Source organism: Gouania willdenowi, chromosome 20 (genome assembly GCF_900634775.1).
Source record: "Gouania willdenowi chromosome 20, fGouWil2.1, whole genome shotgun sequence".
Taxonomy (NCBI): domain Eukaryota; kingdom Metazoa; phylum Chordata; class Actinopteri; order Blenniiformes; family Gobiesocidae; genus Gouania; species Gouania willdenowi.
Genome location: NC_041063.1, coordinates 1,864,488 through 1,887,613, shown reverse-complemented (window position 1 = coordinate 1,887,613; position 23,126 = coordinate 1,864,488). Strand labels below are relative to the sequence as shown.

Below are 23,126 nucleotides of genomic sequence, written 5' to 3'. Positions count from 1 at the left end.
ATAGAAAGGACCTTGCTTGGAGGAGGAGTAGTGAGGAGGTCGGTGTCTCAGGTAAGTTATTTAAACTTTTCACCGGTAACAGAGAAGCCCCTTCCCAAAACGCGCTCAACATGCTCTCTTCCCATCTTGTTTGGACGCTTGTCACTGAGGGTAGAAGACACTCGGTGTGTGATTCAGTCAGCACAAGCGTCCCACTAGGGGCGTTAGGCGAGATTTTGTGTCCGCGTGAACACAGCATGAGAGCTCCTTGTGTACTGACCACTTCTCGAGGGAGCAGGGAGTCCTCTTGACGAATCACCTGCAGATTCACAGCCCCGTCCATGGGCGTGGCTCTCAGAAGGGAAACTACTTCCTCCTGGCTCTTACCAGTTAGATCCACTCCGCTAACCTGCACACACACACACACACACACACACACACACACACACACACACACACACACACACACACACAGACACACACACACACACACACAGTTTGATCAAATCAGCTCCACAACAATGACTTTAAACCAAACTTTATTCGTGTTTGAAATAAACCTTGATTATTATTTGGGTCTGACTGACGTTTAGCCAACGCTGAATTAGCAAAAAAATGAAAGAGAAGATTTGTCTTAAAGTGCCAGTCTCACCCCTAGGAGGCGATCTCCAGCTTTCAGTCGGCCATCTTGGATGGCAGCTCCACGTGGAAGGATGTTTTTAACGTAAATGGGAGCGCTGCCGCCGATGGGGACGTCCCTGGATGTGATGCTGAATCCGAGACCCTCCGGACCTGGACGTAATTGTAATAAGATAATTACAAAAAAAAGAATGAATAACATGTTATATCATGTCTAGAGAAATGTATAGATTCCAATATTGTGTCCAGGGGCAAAACACATTACCCATGCTTCATGTGAATGCTTAAATGTACTTGTTAATGGTTGTTGGGCCAGTTGGAATGAGATGGACAGTATTTTCTCTGCGTTGGTGCAAATCCCAGGGCACATCAAAGAAGCAATATTTAGTTATGGTGCCTTTATTGGACTAACTATTGACAATGGGAAGAAAGGATGACTGTCGTGTCATATACACAAGTACATACACAGAATTATTTCACTACCCCAAAGAATAGTGGGCAGCAACAGTGAAGCACTTGGAGAGAAGTTAAGGTTTATAGCTTTGCACAAGGGCCCACAGTAATGACCCTTTGGTTAAAAGGCCACTTGCTTGACAATGAACCTACCATTCACCACCAGGTAAAAAAAAAACTTAAAGCAATTGAACATATTTAATGTACATTTATGTAACTTGACTGCACTATTAGTGGAGTTTCTTCTTTAACAAAAGCTTTAAACTTTACCATAATTGCAATCAGAGTACTTGAGACTAACTTTGGTTTTGAGATTTTAGAAGATTTGAGATGTTTTCATGTTGTGCTTTGAAAGAGTTTCAGAAAAGAAAGAAAACTTAAAATATAGAGATAATGCCCTTTAACTGCTCAACCTTGTCATGGTTTTTCTAATAGGTTATAATGGTGTTGGTGTTGTCTTGTTCTAGTCCCCAAAAAGTCTTGATCTTGTCTTGGTCTGTCTGGCCTCAGGCATGTCTTGGCCTTGAATAGTGTGGTCTTGAGTAAAACACTACGTGCAGTAGTTACACACCTGTGTATTGGGTATAGGCACATAATAGTGAACATATAACTGGGTTGATAGTTTGTCTAAATGTGTCTTACTGCTAAGGTGAACCAAAGAATGACACATTACTGTCTCATCTTCACAACTGCATTCTACCTTTGGCATACTGTGCCTGCTGGTGCATGCTTTCATGCTTTGTTGCTGTATATTTTAATGTGGTGCGGGATTGGAGGATAGCATTTAAATTCCAGCAACTGTGGCAACAGATGTAGCTTACATTTACTTATAAAATCGTTTCTGTTTTGCTCCTTTATTACATTATTTCCTTCTTTCTATTCTGTCCGACATAACACTTCATGACTCATTTATAAAGTGTTCCCAAAAAAGCAGCATTCACAACAGTTCAGTGGTGTCTTAAATTAGCTAATGAAAATCTCAACTAAGCCTTGCTTTTCATTTTTCTGTAACTTGGGCTCACGTGGCTTGGAATCATAAAGCAGGAATTTTCCCATGATTGGTTCAAACTTTTATTCTGCCATGTTTAGCTTTTTAAAGTAGTTTGCCATCACGATGTGTCTGAAATTTGGTTTTTTGAGTCTAGCTTGCAAAAAACAAAGAAACAACACAAATAGAGTATTTCTTAGAGCACGTGTCAAACTCAAGACCCGGGGGTCAAATCCGGCCCTTTAGAGCACTGTTTCTCAAATGAGTGTATGTGTACCTTAAGGGGTACGCAATGGCATTACAGAGGGTACTTGAGCTGGAGAGTGGAAAATTAACAAATAAAAGCATAAAAAATATGGGGGTTTATCTTGTTTATTTTTAGGTAAAAATGATAATCATATTAATAATGATGATGGAAATGATCTCGATTAGAATATGAACTGAAAATACAAGGGGTGAACTGGAAAGGGGCTGGAAATATAGCAATAATTCTATTTAGTAAGCATTAAATACTGTTTCATTCCACTTATTTGAAAAATCAGATTCTTTAAAATGTGTTTCATCGCTCATTCATTCCATCATAATGATTTATAGTTGTTTTTTCATAGTATTCTCTGCAAATTGTAGTCGGAAAAAGAGGGTACTTCGATTCAGAAATAGGAGAAAGGGGGTACTTGAGAATCCGTGTACCCTTCATTCTTTGGTTATTCCGTTTTAAAACCAAATCAAAATAACAAATAAACAGTGTGGTTATTTTGTTTTACTATTTATTTTATTTTATTTTTTAAACTGTTTGTGTGATATTAACTCACTCAGTGCCATTGACGAGATAACTCGTCATTTCAAATCCAAACGCTCAGTGCCATTGACGAAATAACTCGTCATTTGCGTTTTTTCACGGGGATTACTAGAAAACACCCTGGCGGAGGTCCCTCATCAATATCTAAGCTGTGGGGTGTTGTAGTGACCAACTGTACCCTGAAGATGGCAGCAGTGCACCTTTAGATGAGAGATTAGCCACTGATGCTACCCAGCAAAGGAGGAAAGACGCAGGAACAAGTGAGATTATGGTGCTATAGAGTGATATTGTGACGCATCCAGCAGCTCACAGCTCCACACACTAACACAGAACATGTGTGGACCTGAGTGGATTATTGATAATGTTGAGATGGTGAGATAAAACCATCAACTAACCAGGCTAAATGGGTCATCAATGCGTGTTGGGGGGGGGGGTACAAAATACCCCCAGCCTGTGAGCCAGATAGCAAAATAATAGGTGACATGTAGGAGGTAGCAGCGCACCTTTGGATCAGAGATCATCCATGCTCTGCAGAGCTCAGAGGGAGAGGAGGAAAGGAGTTTAAGAGACAGAAAATGGCGCTACATACAGAGTTGACGTTCCCAGCAGCGCACAGCAGCACACTCTCAACCAGAGCATGTGTGGAACTCATGGATAGTGTGGTGATGGTGAGATAAAACAATAAAAAAAAATGAGGAACGCAGTTACGTGTGTGCAGACTGACGGGAGAGAAAGTTGGAGGAACGCCAAAATACAGTAAGAAATCCATTCAACTCCAAATTAAAGCAAAAAAAAGCTTTAAAGTCACTGACAGGAATTTTTTTTAGAAAAAGGCTTTTTTCTCAGCTTTTTGCTCTGAAACTGAAGATTTGTGTAAAACTTGCTCTATTGAACGGCTGATTACAAATGAACGAAACGAGCCAGAAACAAATTCTTTTTTTTTCAAATTCAGATTTCAGATAGTCATAGTAGAAAAAATTCTATAGGTCTTTAAAATCAGTCAAAATGTTCAAAAACAGCTGGCACTGAGGGGGGTAGAAAATATGAAAATGGCTGGCACTGAATGAGTTAATGGGGAAATTAGAGCAAGACATGAAGTCACTACACCTGGTTTTCCTCCCCAGGTCCTGGACCAGGTCTCCTCACACAATGTTTAGGATTTATTTCAGCAGTTTTCTGGTCCTGCTCACGTGTGTGGATGTTTTAGCTCGTAAAAAGCTGTTCACGTTAATGTTTTGTTTCACAGTGTTACCAAATAGTATCTAAATAAACTGGTGACTGACTATTAACTGTGAGGCTGGTGTGAGGAACAATAGATTTTAGAACTTTTACCATTTGACACTTTTGCAAAAACAATCACAGCTTTTTTGAGGGCAGTAAAAATGTTTATTTTGCACGTTATAAATACGACTAACAGCAGTCGTCAACACACATGGAAGTTGATCACAAAAAACAAGGAGGACCAGTAGAATCATTACACCACCTCTGGTTCCACATATCATGTGCATGTTTTACATAACATCCATTTTTTGGTTTTGATTTATTTATGTATTAATAACGTTTCAATTCACCAGTAATGTGACTTATGTGTTGCTTCTTTTTATGTCCTGGAGCAAAAGTCCACCCAGGCACCAGATTATCTGGATACTATTTGGACCGTAACACTGTAAAGATGGCAGATATTCACAGATTCAGACTTTCAGCATCAATAACTCTTTAACAAAACGTTATCGACCCACAAATTACACCTCTGTCATCGGTGTGAGGTGGAAAACATGATAAAAGATGATTTTTTTATCAAACACAGCAGAATAAAAGTCTGTCTGTGTGTCCTCTGTGTGTGGTGAGATTAAAACATGAAGCTCTAGTCCTAGTTTCCCTGTCCAAATATCCCACAAACAAAACAAAATTTTATTTTTAAACAGAAAAAAAACGCTGCTTGTTTGGTTTTTTGGTTTTTCCGTTTTTCTGTTTTTTTGTTTCTGGTTTTAAATTCATAAAACCAAAAAACCAACCCGTTTTTTCAATTTAGTTTTGAAACTAAATAACCAAAGAACAAAGGGTACATGGGTTTTTGAGCCAAAACTGTTTGAGATCCACTGCTTTAGAGCATCAAAGTTGGCCTGCGTGAGAAAGTAAAAATGATAGAAAAAACATAAAACATGAAATGTTAAAATCCACAATATTTTCAGAGGTCAGTTTTCCAGTTCCTATATTACATGACGGCAGCCATTTTTAATCTTGAATTGTTGAAAGAAGAAGAATTTTCCTTCAATTATTCACAAAATATCCACAAATTGACAAAATGAAGGACATTTAAGTGAAGGTCCTGCAGGGACTGATATACTTTATCGTTTATATATCATTTATACGAGGAAGTGCAAACCAGGGCACATTAAAGTTGAATTTGCTCTTTTTCCCACCTAAAATCTGTGGCCCACTTAAGGTCAAACTGGTCGGTATTGGCCCCTGAACTAAAATGAGTTGGACACCCCTGACCTAGAGGTTCTTCGTTAGGTGTTTTTTAAGTAAAGTAAAAGTAAAAAATCCATTCCTGTAGCACGACATATGACAGATTCCTAAACAACATGTATTGAACATGTGATGGGGTAAATCTATCTTTATGAAATGATTGTGTTCGTCTTACAATGGAAACTAAAGGAAGATGTCATCCAAGCATTGAATCTGAGAAAGCATTTTTCTACTGCGATGTGAAGCTTTTTGCTACAGATTTTAAGGCTGACCTTTAAGATACGTTAAATGAATATGAATTGCTGGTCAAGTTGAAGGAGGCAAATACAATAAGAGGATTGTAGACGTGACCTTTCGTACTGACCACACCAACATTTGTCAAATAAAAGCAATTAATGGTTTCAAATGTCAGATGGGGACTAAGGTAAATCCTAGAGCAAGTTAGATCAAATATTTAACAAATGCAACACAATTGATGCAGCAAAAGTATTAAATGAAGTGTTTAGGATCTCAGAGTGCGCTAACTCAGGGGTTCTCAACCTTGGGGTCAGGACCCCATTTGGAGTCGAGAGACACTGGGAGGGGGTTGCCAGATGCCTTCAAGAATTATTATTATTTTTTGAACAATTTGAGCTACTTTTTGCTTGTTTTTACCCTTTTTCTACAACTACACCAAACTTGCCATATTTTAATCTATTTTCGTCACTTTTTCTTTCCCTATTTTACCTCATTTTAATGCATTTTTGCTACATTACTCCCATTTCTGGCACTTCGCCCTCAAATACTTTTTCTGCACATTCTTTCTACTTTCAAGACATTTTCAGCACTTATAAACCCTTTCCACCACTTTCCCCATACACACGTTAACCCATTTTGTCACTTTTAACTTTTTTTCACCATAATCCATGCTTATTTTTGCCAACTGAAGCCACATTCATGATTTGTCATGCCTATTGTTTGCCAGTTTAAACTTATTGTTTCAATATTGACATTTTGAACCCTTTCTGTTTTTATCCACTCTAATTTGCAACTTTTAACCAATTTATGTGGTTTTTAAAATCCCATTTCACCACCTTTTCCACCATTTTTGGTCACTTTCAAACATTTTATTTCTGATTAAAACAAGGGTTTACATCTTTAAGATTTCTATTTTACGATAGTGCAAATATTAATAATTTTCCCAGATAACAGTGGATATTATTCAGATGAATAAATAAATGTGGTTATCACAGATTCATAGAACAATGGACCATCATTTTGCTGACTTTATGGATGGACCCCCAAAATCTCTCCCCATTATAGATGGACCTGTCTCCATTAGAAGTAGCCCAATCCTGACTAGTGCAGAAGAAGTTCATAAGCTGCTTGTACAGCATATAATATATAATAAGAAATATGCACAATAGTGCCAAGTTTTAGACCTTGAGGGGCACCTTTAAATATGATCAAAACACAATTTGGAATTCTTTCTTCATAAGTGGAACAAATTGAGGGGGTGAGAGGTTTTAATTTCATACTTATATTTTTAAGGGCCACCCTAATGTCTGTGTTCAACCACCTTCAGGTACAGTGGGGGTCCCCGGTTTCTAGAGGCTTTATTTTGGGGGTCGGGCTGAAAAGGTTAAAAACCACTGCACTAACCTGACCCTGTTCCAGGCTTGGCGAGATAAGTTAAGAAGTCGGTTTGATTGAAAGTTTTTAGTTATTATTATTCATGTGGAAATAGCAGCTTATTTCATTGTGACCTACTTTCCCCCTGCATGTCTCTTTAGGACCGTAGACTGCTGAGCTAGGTTGTCGTCTTGCTGACAGTGATGCTGGTAATGAACAAGCAACCCGAAGAAGAAAAACTGAGACGCGACTTTTTCTAAACACAAAAAAAGTGATTATAGAAGGAAAGTTCAGCAGGATGTTTTGTGATCTCTCCATTGTTGAGGTGTGTTAACAGAGCAGGGATTGTTGAACAGAAGAAGCATGCCCTGCATTATTTCTCAGTGTCTTTGCATGTTATTTGAAGTCTTCAGCCATATATAATGTGTTCACCAGAGCAACATCTTCTGCTTTCTGTAGAACTTGATTCCTGCATGCTAGAGTTGGACTTTCTATTTTTCACTTTGCAAGCAGATAAGCGGGATGAATCATCCAAACTCTCCTGCAACAGTCAAAGCTGAAAGCTTAACCAAAGATACTCATGGTTGAGTTCTCACTCAGAAACTGAAAATGACCAAAGGTAGCATCCTTTATTCATCAAAGGTCCAAAAGTTCCCCGTGGTGTGACTAGAAAACTGAAGTGATTTGCTTTTGCTTTTACTTGAGCAGAGATGTGCAGAACTTGGACTGGGAGATAAAAAAAAAAAAGCAAAAATCCATATGTCGAGGTATATGTATTTTTATCTTAATAAAGTTATATGAGAAAGACCATTTTGGGTCAAAGTCACAGGTGGGAAATGGGTTACGTGAATTAAGTTCCCTTACTGCAAAATGAAAGATGAAAAGCTGCAAAATAAAAATAAAACAAAACAGATAAAGAGCAAAAATAAAAACCTTATCATTGTTTAGTTCTGATTGAGTTATTTCTCTTTTCTCTCAAACATGTGAGTAAGTTCTTTAGTGTTGAACGTTTTGTAAGAAGTTTATGGTCTGTGTAGCAGCCTGTTGTTTATCACACTCTTTGTATCAGACATGGGCAACTGGGGGCCCAGGGGCCACATCCATTCCTCAAACACCCAAAGTAAACGCACAAAATGTAAGAAAAATATGCAAAAACAACAGTAGAAAGACACAAAATGGTAACACAAATACACAGAATTACACCAAAAATAAACAAGATGATTACAAAACTACACAAAATGATCAGTATATTGATCCAGATAACCTCCAAAATGTAATGGAATCTTCCATGGCGTAAAAAAAACATTATTTACTTTTGACAAAATCATGCAAAAATACAAATAAATAAATGCCAGTGAAAATATTTCCTCCTTGGTGTATGTAGTGACAAAAACAAAACAAAACATAACCCTTGTTTCTATATTATTAAATATTAAAATATGAATAATGTGGCCCTTGGAGTAAAACTTTTTTAAGTTTAATTTTTTGGTTTTATTTTTGTCTTATTTTTTCAAACATGTACTTTCTAGGGCTGCCAACTTTGGTCGTTTAGTCATTAATTGGTCGATGCCGTCGTAATCAACCAAGATTTTCATTGGTCGACCAGCAACGGTATCAGTGTCAATATCGTTTAAAAAAAATGCAAAGCACTTATAGAGGTGATAAGGATTAAATATCAATATAATGATTTATGTCCAGCAACAGCTGTGTGAGCGTGTGCTGTGTTCTTCACTTGTCACTGCACTTTCCTCAGAGTAGATCAGAGAAGCGAGGGAGCAAATTAAGACAGGCCTGAAGCACAAGCATTCACTAATGAATCAAATCTTTTTCTGCACAACAACATGGATTATCCTTATATTTCATACGTGGATTATGTAAATAGATTCACTTCACACCTGTGTTTGACGTGCGTTTGTTTCCCCGTGCACTGATCTGATGTTGACATTAACAGTTCATTAATAAAAGCAGGTTTACCACTAAAGCAAACGTAAATATTTCATTTATATGAGGAAAAAATAGGTGTTAATTGTCGGTTTCAGGTCGGGCTCTGATATAAATACCTAATGTCTGTCTGACCTGCTTTGTCGGATAGCAGAGACCCTCCATTGTGCTACTGACAAAACTTCCTGCTAACTTCAAAACAAGAGTCCTATTTACAAAAGGGTTAAAAACTACTGGAAGACAAGGAGAGATGCTTTTGTTTTGAAAAGGGAATGTTTTATTTTTAGCTTGAAACCAGTCCCAGGACCATTCTACGTTCCGCTCACATGCATCAGTATGACTAGTGTGCCCACCGTGCATACTTAATAAATTTAACCATATAATGTACATCCAGGTATTTCTTGTGTACTCAATCTTTTCATATTTCTAATGTCAACGCACTAAATACTAATTTTGACATCAGTCGTAGTATGAGCAGTATGAGTAGTATGTTAGCATGTGATTCTATCTCTTTCACACAACATTTATCCGAATGATCAGAATCAACCATCAAACTCCTGTTTACAGTCACAGCTTCCAATCAGGCCCTGAAGAATCAACCATTTAGGTCTTGTTTTAGTGGTAAAAGCAGAACTAACACATAATTGTATTCCTCTTGAAATTTGTCAAAATCCTAAATCCAATAAATTAATTAGACATCAGATTTACTGAACGACAGCTGTCTTTTATTAGGCTCTCTTGATAATTGGCCATTGAAGATTTGATTTGGCTGCGTGGAAGCGTGAGCCGCCCCGACTCAACCGCAATCATCAGAGCAAGTCAACAACAAAAGTAGTGTAAGTGTGCAATCAAACAGATCTGTCAACATGGATTTCAGTGGCACTTTGAGTGTTCGCTTCCATTTTCCGTTTGACAACACTGTGAGAATAATTAGTTTCTACAAATGGTTTGTGCTTTCCAAGGCTGACACATCCATTCCAGAAGTCTGATGAAATCCTCAGCAATGTTATCTAAGACCGTTTCTTTCTCTCTGGTAGAAGCACGCATACTTCAAAAGTTCTGAAAAGGGCAAAATCATAGCATGAACTCTGATAGATCACATTTCTCATTTCAGGATATAACCAGGTCGGCTCAGGTCAAATAGAGTTAAAGCTGGGGTGCTCGATTTATTTTCTTTAATTAAAAAAAATAAATAAAAATCTCATTATATATATATATATATATATATATATAGTATATCATAAAAGTAATAATGTCTGAAAAAATCATACGTTTGTGTGCTGTCTGTGCCTTATAATGAATTATTTTAGTTAATAAAACCCAGAAGACAAAGTCTTGGCGGTCACCCAATCACAGGATTTAGAGAAAGGAGGGGTGAGCAGAGCCCACAAAGGAGCCTCCTCATTGGCTGCCGCGATATATAGTGAAGCGCGAGCACGGTGCAAACTTGTATTCATCTACCTGAAATGTTTCGACTGTCAACTGTCAGTCTTCGTCAGAGGCGTCTGCTGATTGCTTTGATGTTTCCCTGACTTCCACGTAATAATATATTTTGAATAGTAAAAAGAAGACAAAAAGAACTTGTTGGAATTATTACACAAAAGTCAAGGAAACATCAAAGACATGGAATATGTCAGGAAGTACATTTCCTGACAAGCAATAGAAGAAACCTAAATATATTTTTTGAAAAGAAGACACAAAGAACGTGCTGGAATTATTAAGTGGAAGTCAAGGAAACATCAAAGCGATCAGCAGACGCCTCTGAAGAAGACTGGCAGTTGACAGTGAAAACATGCCGGGAGATCAAAGTAATTTTTTTGAATGAACGAAACGTTAACATAATATTTAAAAAGATTCTTTATTTGGATTTGATTTAAAATAGGCGTTGTATGTTCCCCAGAAGGACTTAGAACTTGATGACATTACAAAACCAAATATGTAGAACTTCCACTGCACTTTGAAACCTTTGCCAATCATTTTAATGCAGCTTGTAACTGTGTTTCCCCAGAGTAGAGTGGGTCTTATTTAGCTTGTACTGCTGCCTTCCGTCGCTACACTATCCCCCCCAGTGCTGTGACGAGGACTTGATGCCAGCTTTGAGCATCTGCTCCTTCCACTCAGAAGAGAAACAGTGAGGAGAGAAAATGCAGGACTAAAGCATGTCATCTTCACGCTGCTTCGTTTCACTACCAACAGTGGGAGATTCCTCTTAAAACTGACAAAAATGAGACAAAGTCTGGCAGTTACCCCACGATGAACCCCCGTGAACGCAGCGTTGGAAAAAAAAAGTCAGTCCAAGTCAGCAAACACATCCACTTGAGCTGGAAGCTTAGATCACTGAGGTTTTATACGTCAGCCACTGCTGGAGCCTTAAATAAATCAAAGTACACACATTGCTTTGTTTGAAGACACAGCTAAGGAGAAAGATGAGAAGTTGTTTCAAAACTTTGTGAAAGACAAAGAAGAAGACGATGTATGACCTACTGTTTGCTCAGTAAAAATTAAACACACACAAATGATGAAATGCCCTTTTGTCCTTTTTTATCTGATAGAAAGTGACAGAGGCTAAAACAGGAAGACAAGCCTATTTGCTGTGTTAATGAATTACATTCAAAGTGTGTTTGCATCTTACATGGAAGTGTACGTGAGGGTAAATGTTAAAATCGTACAGTCCATGACTTTTATTATTGTGAAGGTGACGACCTGTGAAGCAACTCCTGTACTTTTGATGGTAAAGTATTATTAAAATTGCTGAGATTTCTGCCAATTCTGTGCAGATAAGTGTGGAATCTGTCAACATGGGTTTAAACAGATATTTTAGTGGCAGTTTAATCAGCCAAAAAAATGATATTTGTCCTTAACTTGAAGGAAAAATCAACTGACTGTCACATATTCCCACCTCACGCTAAGATGCCCCAAATCATGAATATAATTAAAAAGACAAATGTATTTTTCTTGTCTGATATCCAAACAACATTGATATTCAAATGTTAAACATAACAGAGACCTTGTGATTTATCAGGATTCTGCAGCTTGTGAGAGATGTTACACAATGACAAATGCAGAACAAAACTGAAAACATCAAATATTACAAACACATTTTAACATTGGGGTCAATCTGACCACAGGCATATTTGCCTCCAGAAAATGATTTTTTTTTAGAAAATGACTGACCAAGTTTATATGTCAGGCATTTTGTTTATTTGTTGAATACATTAATAACCCCTTAATAATGAAACCTTGACCTGCTCTCTAGCGCCACCATCAGGCCAAACTTTTTAATTACAATTCATTTATCTTCAATAGTTTTCATCCAAATCTACTGACAACTTTAATGACAACAAGAGTATGAACCAGGGTTGGGGTCAATTATAATTTCTATAGCGTAATCTGTAATTACAGTTTTATTGGATTGCTTCCACACTAAAATTAAAAGTCGTACACTATTAGAAAAACCTTACACTCAAGAAGCAAAACATCAGCCCATATTTACACAACTATAAGCACATTGTCAACCTCACACTTGTTGCTAAACTCTACACAGTGATTTGTAAAACACTAAACACACTTAACATACATTACACACAAAAATCTATCACGAAGTCACTTCCTTAAATACCAAAGCACTGACTGTCACATGACCACACCGTCCAACCAGTTGGTTCAACACAGTCATCAGGTGTGAAAACACTCGTTTGTTTAATTGTAGACACACCAATCAGGTGTGTAAGCCCTATAAAAAGCAGCAGGTGAGTTCATTGGTCTTCAAGCACAATGGAAAGAGTCAGAGAAAGAATAAGACGACGACAAGGAGGAGGAGGAGGAGGAGGAGGAGGAGGAGGAGGAGGAGGAGGAGGAGGAGGAGGAGGAGGAGGAGGGAGGAGGAGGAGGAAGGAAGAAGAAGAAGAAGAAGAAGAAGAAGAAGAAGAAGAAGAAGAAGAAGAAGAAGAAGAAGAAGAAGAAGAAGAAGAAGAAGAAGAAGAAGAAGAAGAAGAAGAAGAAGAAGAAGAAGAAGAAGAAGAAGAAGAAGAAGAAGAAGAAGAAGAAGAAGAGAAGGAGAAGGAGAAGAAGAGGAATCAACAGAAGAAGACAAGAAGGTTCTCAAAGAGGACCTAATCTGACAAATGAGATCCGTGCAACACTGGTTGACCACGTTGTCAACCACGGCCTGACGCTGAGGGAGGCTGGACTGTGAGTACAGCCAAATCTAAGCCGATCTACAGTGGCAAGTGTGATAAGAACATTTCGACTGGAAAATAGGTATTATAAAAATATCATCATATCAAATATCAGCACGGTTTCAGTAATTGCTTACAGTACTGTAATCTATGCACTATCAGCACTTCTGTTACCTCTTCCTGTGAAATGACTTGTATTGTATACTGTTCTTTTTTTTTTTTTTCTACATAGGATTGAGGGTCGGGAACGACAAGGGGGAGGGGCCTCCCATTTTCACAGAACAGCAAGAGAGGGAGATAGTAAACATAGTTTTAACCAACAATGCAATAACACTCAATCAGCTCCAAGCTAACATTATCAATAACCATATTCAACAATGTCCATCAGGTCTGGACATCAACACTGACACACATCCTAAAAACGAACCATATTCAAATGAAGCTAATTTATCCAGTGTCTTTCGAGCACAATTCCAAAAGGGTGAAACGACTGCGGCATGATTATGCAGAGGTATGTATTCACTTTAGCAGTGTGATCATGCATACTGTATCATAATCTTTTACTGTAATATGTATATTAGATCTACACTGAACTACACAATTTTGCCTGATACTGTTCTTCAGAGAGTTCTACAAATGGATGGAGAGGAGATCCAGCATGAGTTCATGTACGTAGATGAGGCTGAGTTCAACCTGACGAGAACACGAAGGAGGGACAGAAACATCTTTGGCCACAGGGCTATAGTCAATGTCCCAGGGCAACGTGGGGGTAATGTAACAATGTGTCTTTCCATCGCTCTGCTCTGGTTCAGAACTGGTTTCAGCAACATCCACATTTCTTCCACCATACTCTCCATTCCTCAACCCTAGAGAAGAGTTTTTCTCAGCATGGCGGTGGAAGGTATATGACCTCCGTTTCCAGGCTGAGGTACCCCTCATCCAATCCATGGAGGAGGCCTGTGACCAGACGGAGGTAGCAGCAATGCAAGGGTGGATTCGTCATTCAAGACGTTTCTTTCCAAGGTGTCTTGCTATTGACGACATTGCCTGCGATGTAGATGAAATTCTCTGGCCAGATCCAGCTAGACGAAGAGACCATGTGTAGCTTTTTTTTTTTTTGTTTCTGTATTATGAACCTCCATGTGTAGTGTTTGGTGAATTTACATAATATTTGTACTTTGTTGATAGTAGCCTACTGTAATCATAGGGAAGTAGAAGTGCTAAAAGTGTTTTAGGTTTATCACAGCAGAGTGTAACTCGTGCAAACAGAGTACAGTAATGTGAAACGTGTTTCATATGGTAACAAAGTGTGGTTTTTAAAAAGAAGTGTATAGTTTTTACAAGAGTGTTTAATTATGTAAATGATCTGTAGTGTTTTGCTAATTGTGTGTAGTGTTTTGAAAACACGGGCCCTATCTTGAAAATCATGCTTAAGCAATCCAAAAAAACTGTAATAACAATTCTGATGTAATTGAAAAAAAAAACATGTTGCTGTTGTAATTATAATTGAGTTCAGATTGACATTGTAATTGGCATAGACATTTCATACAAACTGTCATTTACAATATATCGATCTATAATGCAAGAATGGTCTGTGTGTGTGGAGCGATTATCTCCCCGACGCGGTATTTGTTCGACCTGAAACTTTGTCAACAGCTTCCAAATACCCCAAGTGTGTGCATCTGTAATTTTGGAGTAATTTGGTCATTCCAAAACCAATTTGAAATGACCAATCCACACTGTGGAACTTCTGTTAAAGATTTAGAACACTGATGATGTCATCTGTTCTTTTGTTCCATGCTAAGCTAATGCAGTGCGACGCTGTCTGTACACGATAACTTGAAAAGGAATGAACGGATTTTGATGAAATGTTGATAATGGGCCAAAGAACAGCTGATTACATTTTGGTGATGTTCTGGCTACCAAAAGAAAATATATAGAAATACAGTATATATACCATTAATTTTCCCATCCACATTGTGGAACTCCTGTTAATGTCAATATGAATACATACCTCCGACGGGCACTGTACTAGTGTAATTAAATGCAAAACTGGAGAACCGAGTTATAGTTCTATGGTTTACACATAGTCCTATGTAGTAAACCTTTATTAAAATATGTTTCATATCACATTCACCTCTTCTCTTAAGGATCATTGTACCATTTAAAACAAGTTGAAATCTAGGGGTAAACTGACAGAAAAAAGCTCAGACGCCCACAATCAAAACATTAATACCAATATTTTCATGGATTAGGAAGCCTAACAAGGCAACCAAAGGATTAGAAACAGATTGGATAATATTTTTTAGTGTATTTTACAGCTGAGGCTGTAGATGCTCAGTAAAGGCTCAGTAAATGTGATTAATTGTAATTGTACTTTAGTAATTTCACTTTAATAATTGAGGACATAATTGTAATTGATTTCAGGGGGAAAATAATAATTGTAATTAGGAAAAAAATGCCGGTCACCGTAATCGTAATTGCGTTGTAATTGAACATGGATAATTGAAGACGTAATTGTAATTAAAAAAATGCAATCGACCCCAACACAGTTTGGGGTCAAATAACATCAGGTCAAACTTTCAGTTTCAGAGTTATAGTGTATCTTGAACATTTTCCATCCAAACATTTTCTAATTTGGAGTGCACATTCATGACTGAACCATATTGATTGATGTTGGTGACCCCCCCCACACACACACCCACCCTTTCCTCTCATAAACATACTTTTTTAATTTACACAATGTCATGTATCATCTCTGCACCAGGGGTCACACACCCAAAGCTAAAACAGAAGAACACCAATGTGTGCAACATGTGTTTAGTACATTGAAAAAATAAATAAATAATAAAATGCACCCATCTAATTAGGAAAAGTCAACTATTGTTTTTTGAATGATAAACACTGAATGTAGTTAAATAGAGCCCAGGGATAATAGGAGGTTTTAACACTAGTGCAAAGGTCTAACCTTTCTTTAGCTGGATGTTGAATCTTCGGCCTTTGTTCATTGAATAGGAGCTGTTTGGCAGGTTGGTGCTGATCCTGCGCTGTAAGGACGGCGAGGTAACGGACGGAGTCCTGGAGACCAATGTGTGGGGTGATGGGGCGTAGCGTCGACTTGTTTCTGGGGTACTGCCTGCCAGGGGGCCCTGATGATTACTGGAAGAGAAAGAATCAAAAATCAAAAATACACTTTGAGGCATGCATTAATTACATGTGGAAGAATGTCTATTCTTAAACATTCAGTCAAAATCCGTTTATCATTCGTTCATCCGTTTTTCATTATGTAACAAAAACATGAAATACAAAAAAAACACTCATTTGATTTTTGTTTCCAAAACAAAAATGAAAAAACAGAAAACACCTTGTTTTTCAAATTCAAGCTCTTTTTACTTTGGTACAAAAGCAAAAAACCAACACCGTTATTTGTTTTCTCCATTACCGATTTGCCAAAGTACGTGACGCGGAAGTGAAGTGTTACACATTCTGAGATAGCTTTAGCTTTATACAAATAAAGTTGAATTAACACTTTTCAGCAGAAACATATGAAATTGTCATTGGTGGTCTCGATTAGCAACGTGCCTACCCAACCCTAGTGGTCACGGCACGTCACTGCTCCTATGAGATGACGTGTCATTAGTGCTGCATTAATTGCCTAGGGAGTTCCACAACAAAGGAGTTGTGGAAAAAAAATAAGAATAATAAGAACTCCTACGAGAACAGTATATTTGGCAATTTTCAATTGATTGAACCAATTGCCAAATACAATAACATAAAAAAAGTGACTAAAAATAACCATCGTATTAAAAAGTGGAAATTATTGCATACCTGTCATTTTAAGTTTGTTTATGGTTGAATGAGACATATACAATATCATAAACACTGCATTAAAACATCACACTGCTGAGGTGATGTGTGTACACTTTATTGGAGCACATGTTTGTCCCACCCAACAATATTCATCCTAAGCATCTCTCAGAATGTTGGTATCCCACGTTAACTTAATTCCACCAGATTGAATCATAAAAAAATATTGAGTCAGTTTAGGAGAATAAAACAAATCTATAGAGTAAAACACAATATAATGTCGCTGATGTTGCCTACTTTCACACAACTTTTCTTCTCATCATTCCACAAATAATAGCTTCAGAGGTCCAACCTACTTGTGGCTGTAGCCAGGTTGTGGTCCAGATCTGGATGCCAGACTTCCCACCAGGCTGGACCTGTCACTGGACTGCTGGGAGGCTTGGCTGAAGCGGACTCTGTTGGTCTGAGGTGAGCTGAGGTGGTTGTGGTTGCACAGCAGCTCATACTGTCTCTTCATGGCTGCAGGAACCACGTGAAAGAGGATGAGAGGGCTCCTCATGGCTTGCTTGAAGATCTTTTGCGCTCTGAGACAGAAATAAATGTGCTTTATTTTTTGATAAGAGATGTGAGAAGAGGAAGATGATATAGTACGATAAGAGAAGATGCAGTGGTGGCAAAACGAAGATAGGATGATTTGAGGTTAGCATGTAATTGCAGGTTGGCGCTGTATACAGAACTTACATTATCTATAATTACCAGCATCACTACAAGTTGCAGATAAGAGGGGCCAATGGTGCATTAGTGCAGACACACACTGTATATGTACTGTGTGCTGTACTTTTACGTCAGTGAAAATGACTGTGTGTGATTAAAATAGTATGGCCATAAGCTGACTCAACAATCCACTAATAGATTATTAATCATGCTCCAGGGAAGCTTTGATTAGGCCCAAAGTGAACACACGCACGCACACACACAAACACACGCATACGCATGTGCACATGTTAAGGCTGAATAACGGACTGATGGGTTGGCTAGCAGAGAGCTGTGACAGGGTTGGGGTCAATTGTAATTGATATTAACTGATAATTAATTATAATAATGGCGTAATTGTATTTTTTTTTTAAATGCTGTCGTAGTCATAATTAAATTGTAGTTGTGTTTAAATAGTTGATTTTGTATTTGTAATTGCCATGAAAAATCTATAAAATTCAATGCCAATTATAATTTAACACAAAACTAGGGGACCACGTTACAGTTATATAAACAGTTCTACACATATGGAGTTAACAATTATTAAAATATATTTAATATCAAGCTTGGATGAAGGTCAGTCTCCACAGACGCAACTTCCTCCTATTACCGGAAATGCCGAGTGTCACTGCTTGCCCTGAATTGTTGATCGTTTTCACTCACAATCCCAACACTCTCAATAGTCCAGTTAGGTGGACACACGCTCTGGTTAACTGTGCGCTGCAGTGAACTGCTGGGAGCTTCACCGTCTTCTCTCGTAGCGCCATTTTCTGCCTCGTCCCTGGGTTCTCCCTCCCCATCGATGATGTTACCCATGGCTGATCTTGGTGCGCTGCTGCCACCTACATGCCTCCAGTCGGTCACTACATCACACTACAGATCCGATATTCATGAGGGACCTCCGACAGAGTGTTTCCGAGCAACCAGCATCAAAAAACACAATTGATCTAAAATTATGTCAATGGCAGTGAGCGTATGGATTTGAAATGACGTATTTTTATGTTAATGGCAGTGAGTGAGTTAAAATATACTTAGAATTTAAAAGCCTTATTCAAGGAGTGTCTCACTTTCGTTTTGGCCCCGGTAAGTTGAAGAAGTGGCTCTACAGACAATGACGAGCGACTCAGAATGCATAATTGAGTCGCAAGAATTGTGCAAGTCGCGACACTTGAAGGGAGGTCGCTTGATGTTGCGTCATTTGCATTGTGTTTGAATGTAAACTAGTTGCTGACGTCGCTTTAGGTTACGTTGTTGGATCTCGTTTAATAACGCAAGCTTTCTGTCTTGGAGACTTGGTATTGAGTGTGTGTGTGTGTGTGTGTGTGTGTGTGTGTGTGTGTGTGTGTGTGTGTGTGTGTGTGTGTGTGTGTGTGTGTGTGTGTGTGTGTGTGTGTGTTGACATTATCGGAGCAAACATACACAGTGCAATCAAAACTGTTCTCTGTCTGATTTTTCATCTTCATTTGTAAGTCTGAAACAGATAAAACACCTCTTCAGATTCAGAAAATTCTTGTGTGTGTGTGTGTGTGTGTGTACGTCGCTTTAGCTAAATTATAACGGCGCCACTTACATCTATATTCACGGTGTCGAGGCGAGCGTTCTGCACTAAATTACTTCTGTGGAATTTGGTCTCTTCTTTATTACGGAGATAATATTCTAATTCTAAGGCCTCACATGTGCACACTCAGGGGTGAAGATTGCATGAGCGAATGAGTGTACTTGTAGACAAATTTTGCCTCCCACGCATATACAATACAATTTATCTTGTAATCAGCCTCCACGCAGGCCTGATTGAATAATAAATTACCCCCATCAATGTATCATTACATTCAGTTAGATTAAGCGCCTCAAAATATTTACCCATGCAAAACAATCTAATGCGATTAGACTATCAGTTAAAATTGTCACTCACTCTGGCACACAATCAAGAAGGAAGGGGGGTAAGGAGGTGATGAGGGAGGGGAGGGGGACAGGGAGATGGAAGCGGGGCTCCTTCACCTCTTTCTTATGCAAAACTCAGAAAGCCAATTTGCATCTGGAGGCTGCGGAAAAGAGAAGTGCGTTTGGCAGAGCGGGCTAATCGGAGAAGGCTGAGAAATAACACTGGTCTGGAACCTCTTTTACATCAAAATCCCATTTGTGGGAAACAATGTTGATTTCCAACGCTTCATTCACATGTTGTGATTAGCAGTTATACCCAAACTGGAAGGTGTGATTTCATGCTAGGAGGACTTAAGTGAACATCACCACCCTGCCTCAGGCCTAAAGGAGAAGTAACAGGCTGGGTTGGAAATGTCATACTAACGTACTACTTATACTACGTTAAAATGAGTATGTAGCGCGTTCACATTAGATAGTATGGAAAGATTGAGTATATGAGAAATACCCGGATGTATACTATATGGGGATATATTTCAAATATGCACGGTGGGCATGCTAGTCATACTCAACCACCCCATGATGCATTGCGAGCGGAATGCAAAATGAAAAATCCCCTTTTCAAAACAAAAGCATTTCTTCTTGTCTTCCATCAGTTTATCACTTTTGTAAATAGGGCTTTTGATAACTGAAAGTTTTGTCAGTAGCACAATGTAGGGTTTCCAAAAATCTCCGAAATGTCGGAATGAAATGTGTCTACGTGAGTTTTATGGATCAAATGAGCACATGTTGATATTCTACTTGGTCACTTTCTCTCTTAAAATGATTTCAGAACTTTCAAAGATGAAGAATCAACAGAGATATTTAACCTCAGTGTGATTCAGGTTTTTGTCGTTATAGGTTTGAAAGGCATCTTTGAAAACATGAAGGTATACTTCAGTGGGAACGCTCATCATCAATCGTTCGTACGTTCAGATCTGAGCGTATGTCGTGCATTTGACCAAATTCACACAGACTTCGGTATTTATCATTTTTGATGTGAGCGTACGCTACAATCAAATCTCACGTCAGTTCTGACCACATGTCAGCAATTCTGAGCGTGTGATTTGTGATTTAAAATAAAGTATAAAACAAACCTGAGCTGTCATTTAAACATAAGCAAACACACATACAGATTATTAAAATTAATTGAACAAACCCTGCTAAAAACTCTGCTAGCGGTACAAATAGGTTCATCCAGTGCACGCACGCACACACTCGGGATGTGCTGCGTTGCTGTGTCTTAGGGAATGAGGTCCTATTTCCTGTAACCATAACCATACAGCCCCCAGTGATGTGCTGTAAGGAGGAAATAGGACCTCATTCATAATTTCAAATGTAAATAGTTCCTTAACTTTTACAAATGCTCTGCAGTAAATGGTAATGTGACTACAAATGAAACTGGCTGAAGGCCTAATAAACACAGACAAAGGACAATATTTAGTCATTTTTAAGGCTTTTTTAAAGTGTTTTGATTGTTATTTTATTTTAATGTGATATTTATTGTCCAAAGAGTGCGGACTGAGGCCGATAGCAATGTCATATCTCGTGTGTTTCCAGGATCTCTGTTGTGAAGATGCTCCCAGAGCACACAGGGGGGCAGACATCAATAGCTGATTTTATTCCACATAGTGTTTAAATGAGCTTCTTAATTTCCAGATTTCACATTGTCAAAAAGAACATCTTTGCTTTACTCCACCTCAGATGTGAGAATTTTCATATTGGAAAAGTGTATTTTCAGCCGCCGGATTTATCAACACCCGATCATTTGTTTGCTGGGATTGGTCAGGTACCAATATATCATGAATCACACATTGGTCCTGTCATACGACCTAATGTGCACTGAAATTTGCACCCATTTTCACAAAAGGTTGATAAATGAGGGCCAATGAGTTTGTAGTGTGTAGTATAAGGTGTGACATTTCTAACACAGCCATAGATTTGTTAGTTTGGAACATGTAGCATATGTGCACTAATGTGTATGGAAGAAAAATGCTTTAAAATTCAAAGCAACATGTGTAGGTGTGACTTTCAGAAATATGATGTGTGGTGAGGGAGAAGTGGGTTTTAGAGGTGTTGATAAAATAAGGTTGGAGGTGTCAGTCTCATGTATTTATTCCACTTTAGGAAATGAAGAGGAGCCATGAATCGATGTTAGAGTGCATGGAGTTATGGTTGAGAGGTCACAGCGGTAGTAAAGGAAGGACAACCTATTACAGGAGGCCAATGTGTTTGGACTAGCTTTGCTTTATTGTTCAGCCATGTGGGCGTCACGGCTTTCCTGCAGTTTTGGTTTTCACTCACTCGTCAACAGCAAAACTATTTTCTTTCTCGCAGTGTGAACCCAATCACTCAGTGTTCAGAAAAACACTGTGTCCGAGGTTTTTAAGTGGGGAAGGAAAGTGCAGAGATTGAACCTATAGCATAATAACATAAAAACAAACACACATGGGAAAGTACACGAGGAGCAGTGTTAGAGCTTACTGTTCAAAGCGCAGATTCCGAATGTCTCCCTGGTTAATCATGACGATGCAGTCGTTTTCCTGGAAGAGTCGCTCCTGCTCGGCTTTGCCGCCGCGCTCTAAACGTTTCACCATCAGTCCTTGAGTCCTACAAGATAACATACAGCAGAGTACACGATGGACATTAGGAAGTCATCTCAGGGACCTTTGGTTTGGTATAACAACTTATCAAAAACAAATATATCCAGACCTATGGCACAGCTAATGCTAACGCATACTGTTGTTAGCTAGCTAACCGATTAGTCTAAAAGAGATTTAGTCATTGCAGCTCTGACTTTTCTCAGGTTAGCAAGGCTAAGGGAGTACAGTGACGTCTCACATGGATTTAATCTAAGCATAAAAATGAATTCCTTGTTCACACTTGTTCAACATTGCAGTTCTCCTGTTTGTCTGTAAATGTAGTTTACAGTATGTGTAAGAAGCGTTGTAGGACTTTCTATTTGGTAAAAAAAAGCCAATATAAGGACAAACTAATGGCTCCATAATACCACACATGCTGCTAATTTGTTCCACACACATACTTGCCGAAATGTTGACTTTTAAAGTAACCATCGAACTAACATCTAAACTGACATCAATTTGCAAGTAAAATAAATTTTTAGTACATTACACACAGGGCTTTAAATGAACTATTGAGATCACTAGCCAGCATGGATAGTAGTTATCAGCCAACCAGAGATTCCACCAGAGAGAATAAACGACATTATGAGCCCCAGAATTCATTTAAGCATTCATGTTTCTTAAATAGTTTTTATTTCAGTTGATTGCAGAAATACATTAAAATGATAAAAAATATAAACATTTAATTTAAAAAAATTGTAACGATGCTTAAAAGGTGTAATATGGATCTTTGGGTGAACCTTTTATAAAGTATATTCTCATAACTTAATAAACAAACTTGAACACTGTTTGAAGTTAGAAAGAATAGAAGTAATCAGTACTAAGAATTACATGTACTATATAACTGTATAACTTGATAAATGGGACAAAATTATATATATATATATATATATATATATACAGTATATCCCATTTTTTTCCCATCCACACTGTGGAACTATTGCTAA

General features: G+C 38.2%; 1 protein-coding gene across 3 annotated transcripts in view; it reads right to left on the bottom strand.

Moving 5' to 3' along the window:
* The window catches only part of LOC114453931 (partitioning defective 3 homolog), a 563,018-nt gene that overhangs the window by 280,139 nt on the left and 259,753 nt on the right, over nt 1-23,126 (bottom strand). For all 3 annotated transcript variants that reach the window (XM_028433953.1, XM_028433955.1, XM_028433954.1), the window contains exons 8-12: nt 22,022-22,147; nt 17,224-17,451; nt 16,029-16,219; nt 632-771; nt 260-388 (exon numbers count right to left, since the gene is read on the bottom strand). In XM_028433953.1, coding sequence (XP_028289754.1) covers nt 260-388; nt 632-771; nt 16,029-16,219; nt 17,224-17,451; nt 22,022-22,147 — 814 coding nt within the window. The remainder of the gene's footprint in view (nt 1-259; nt 389-631; nt 772-16,028; nt 16,220-17,223; nt 17,452-22,021; nt 22,148-23,126) is intronic.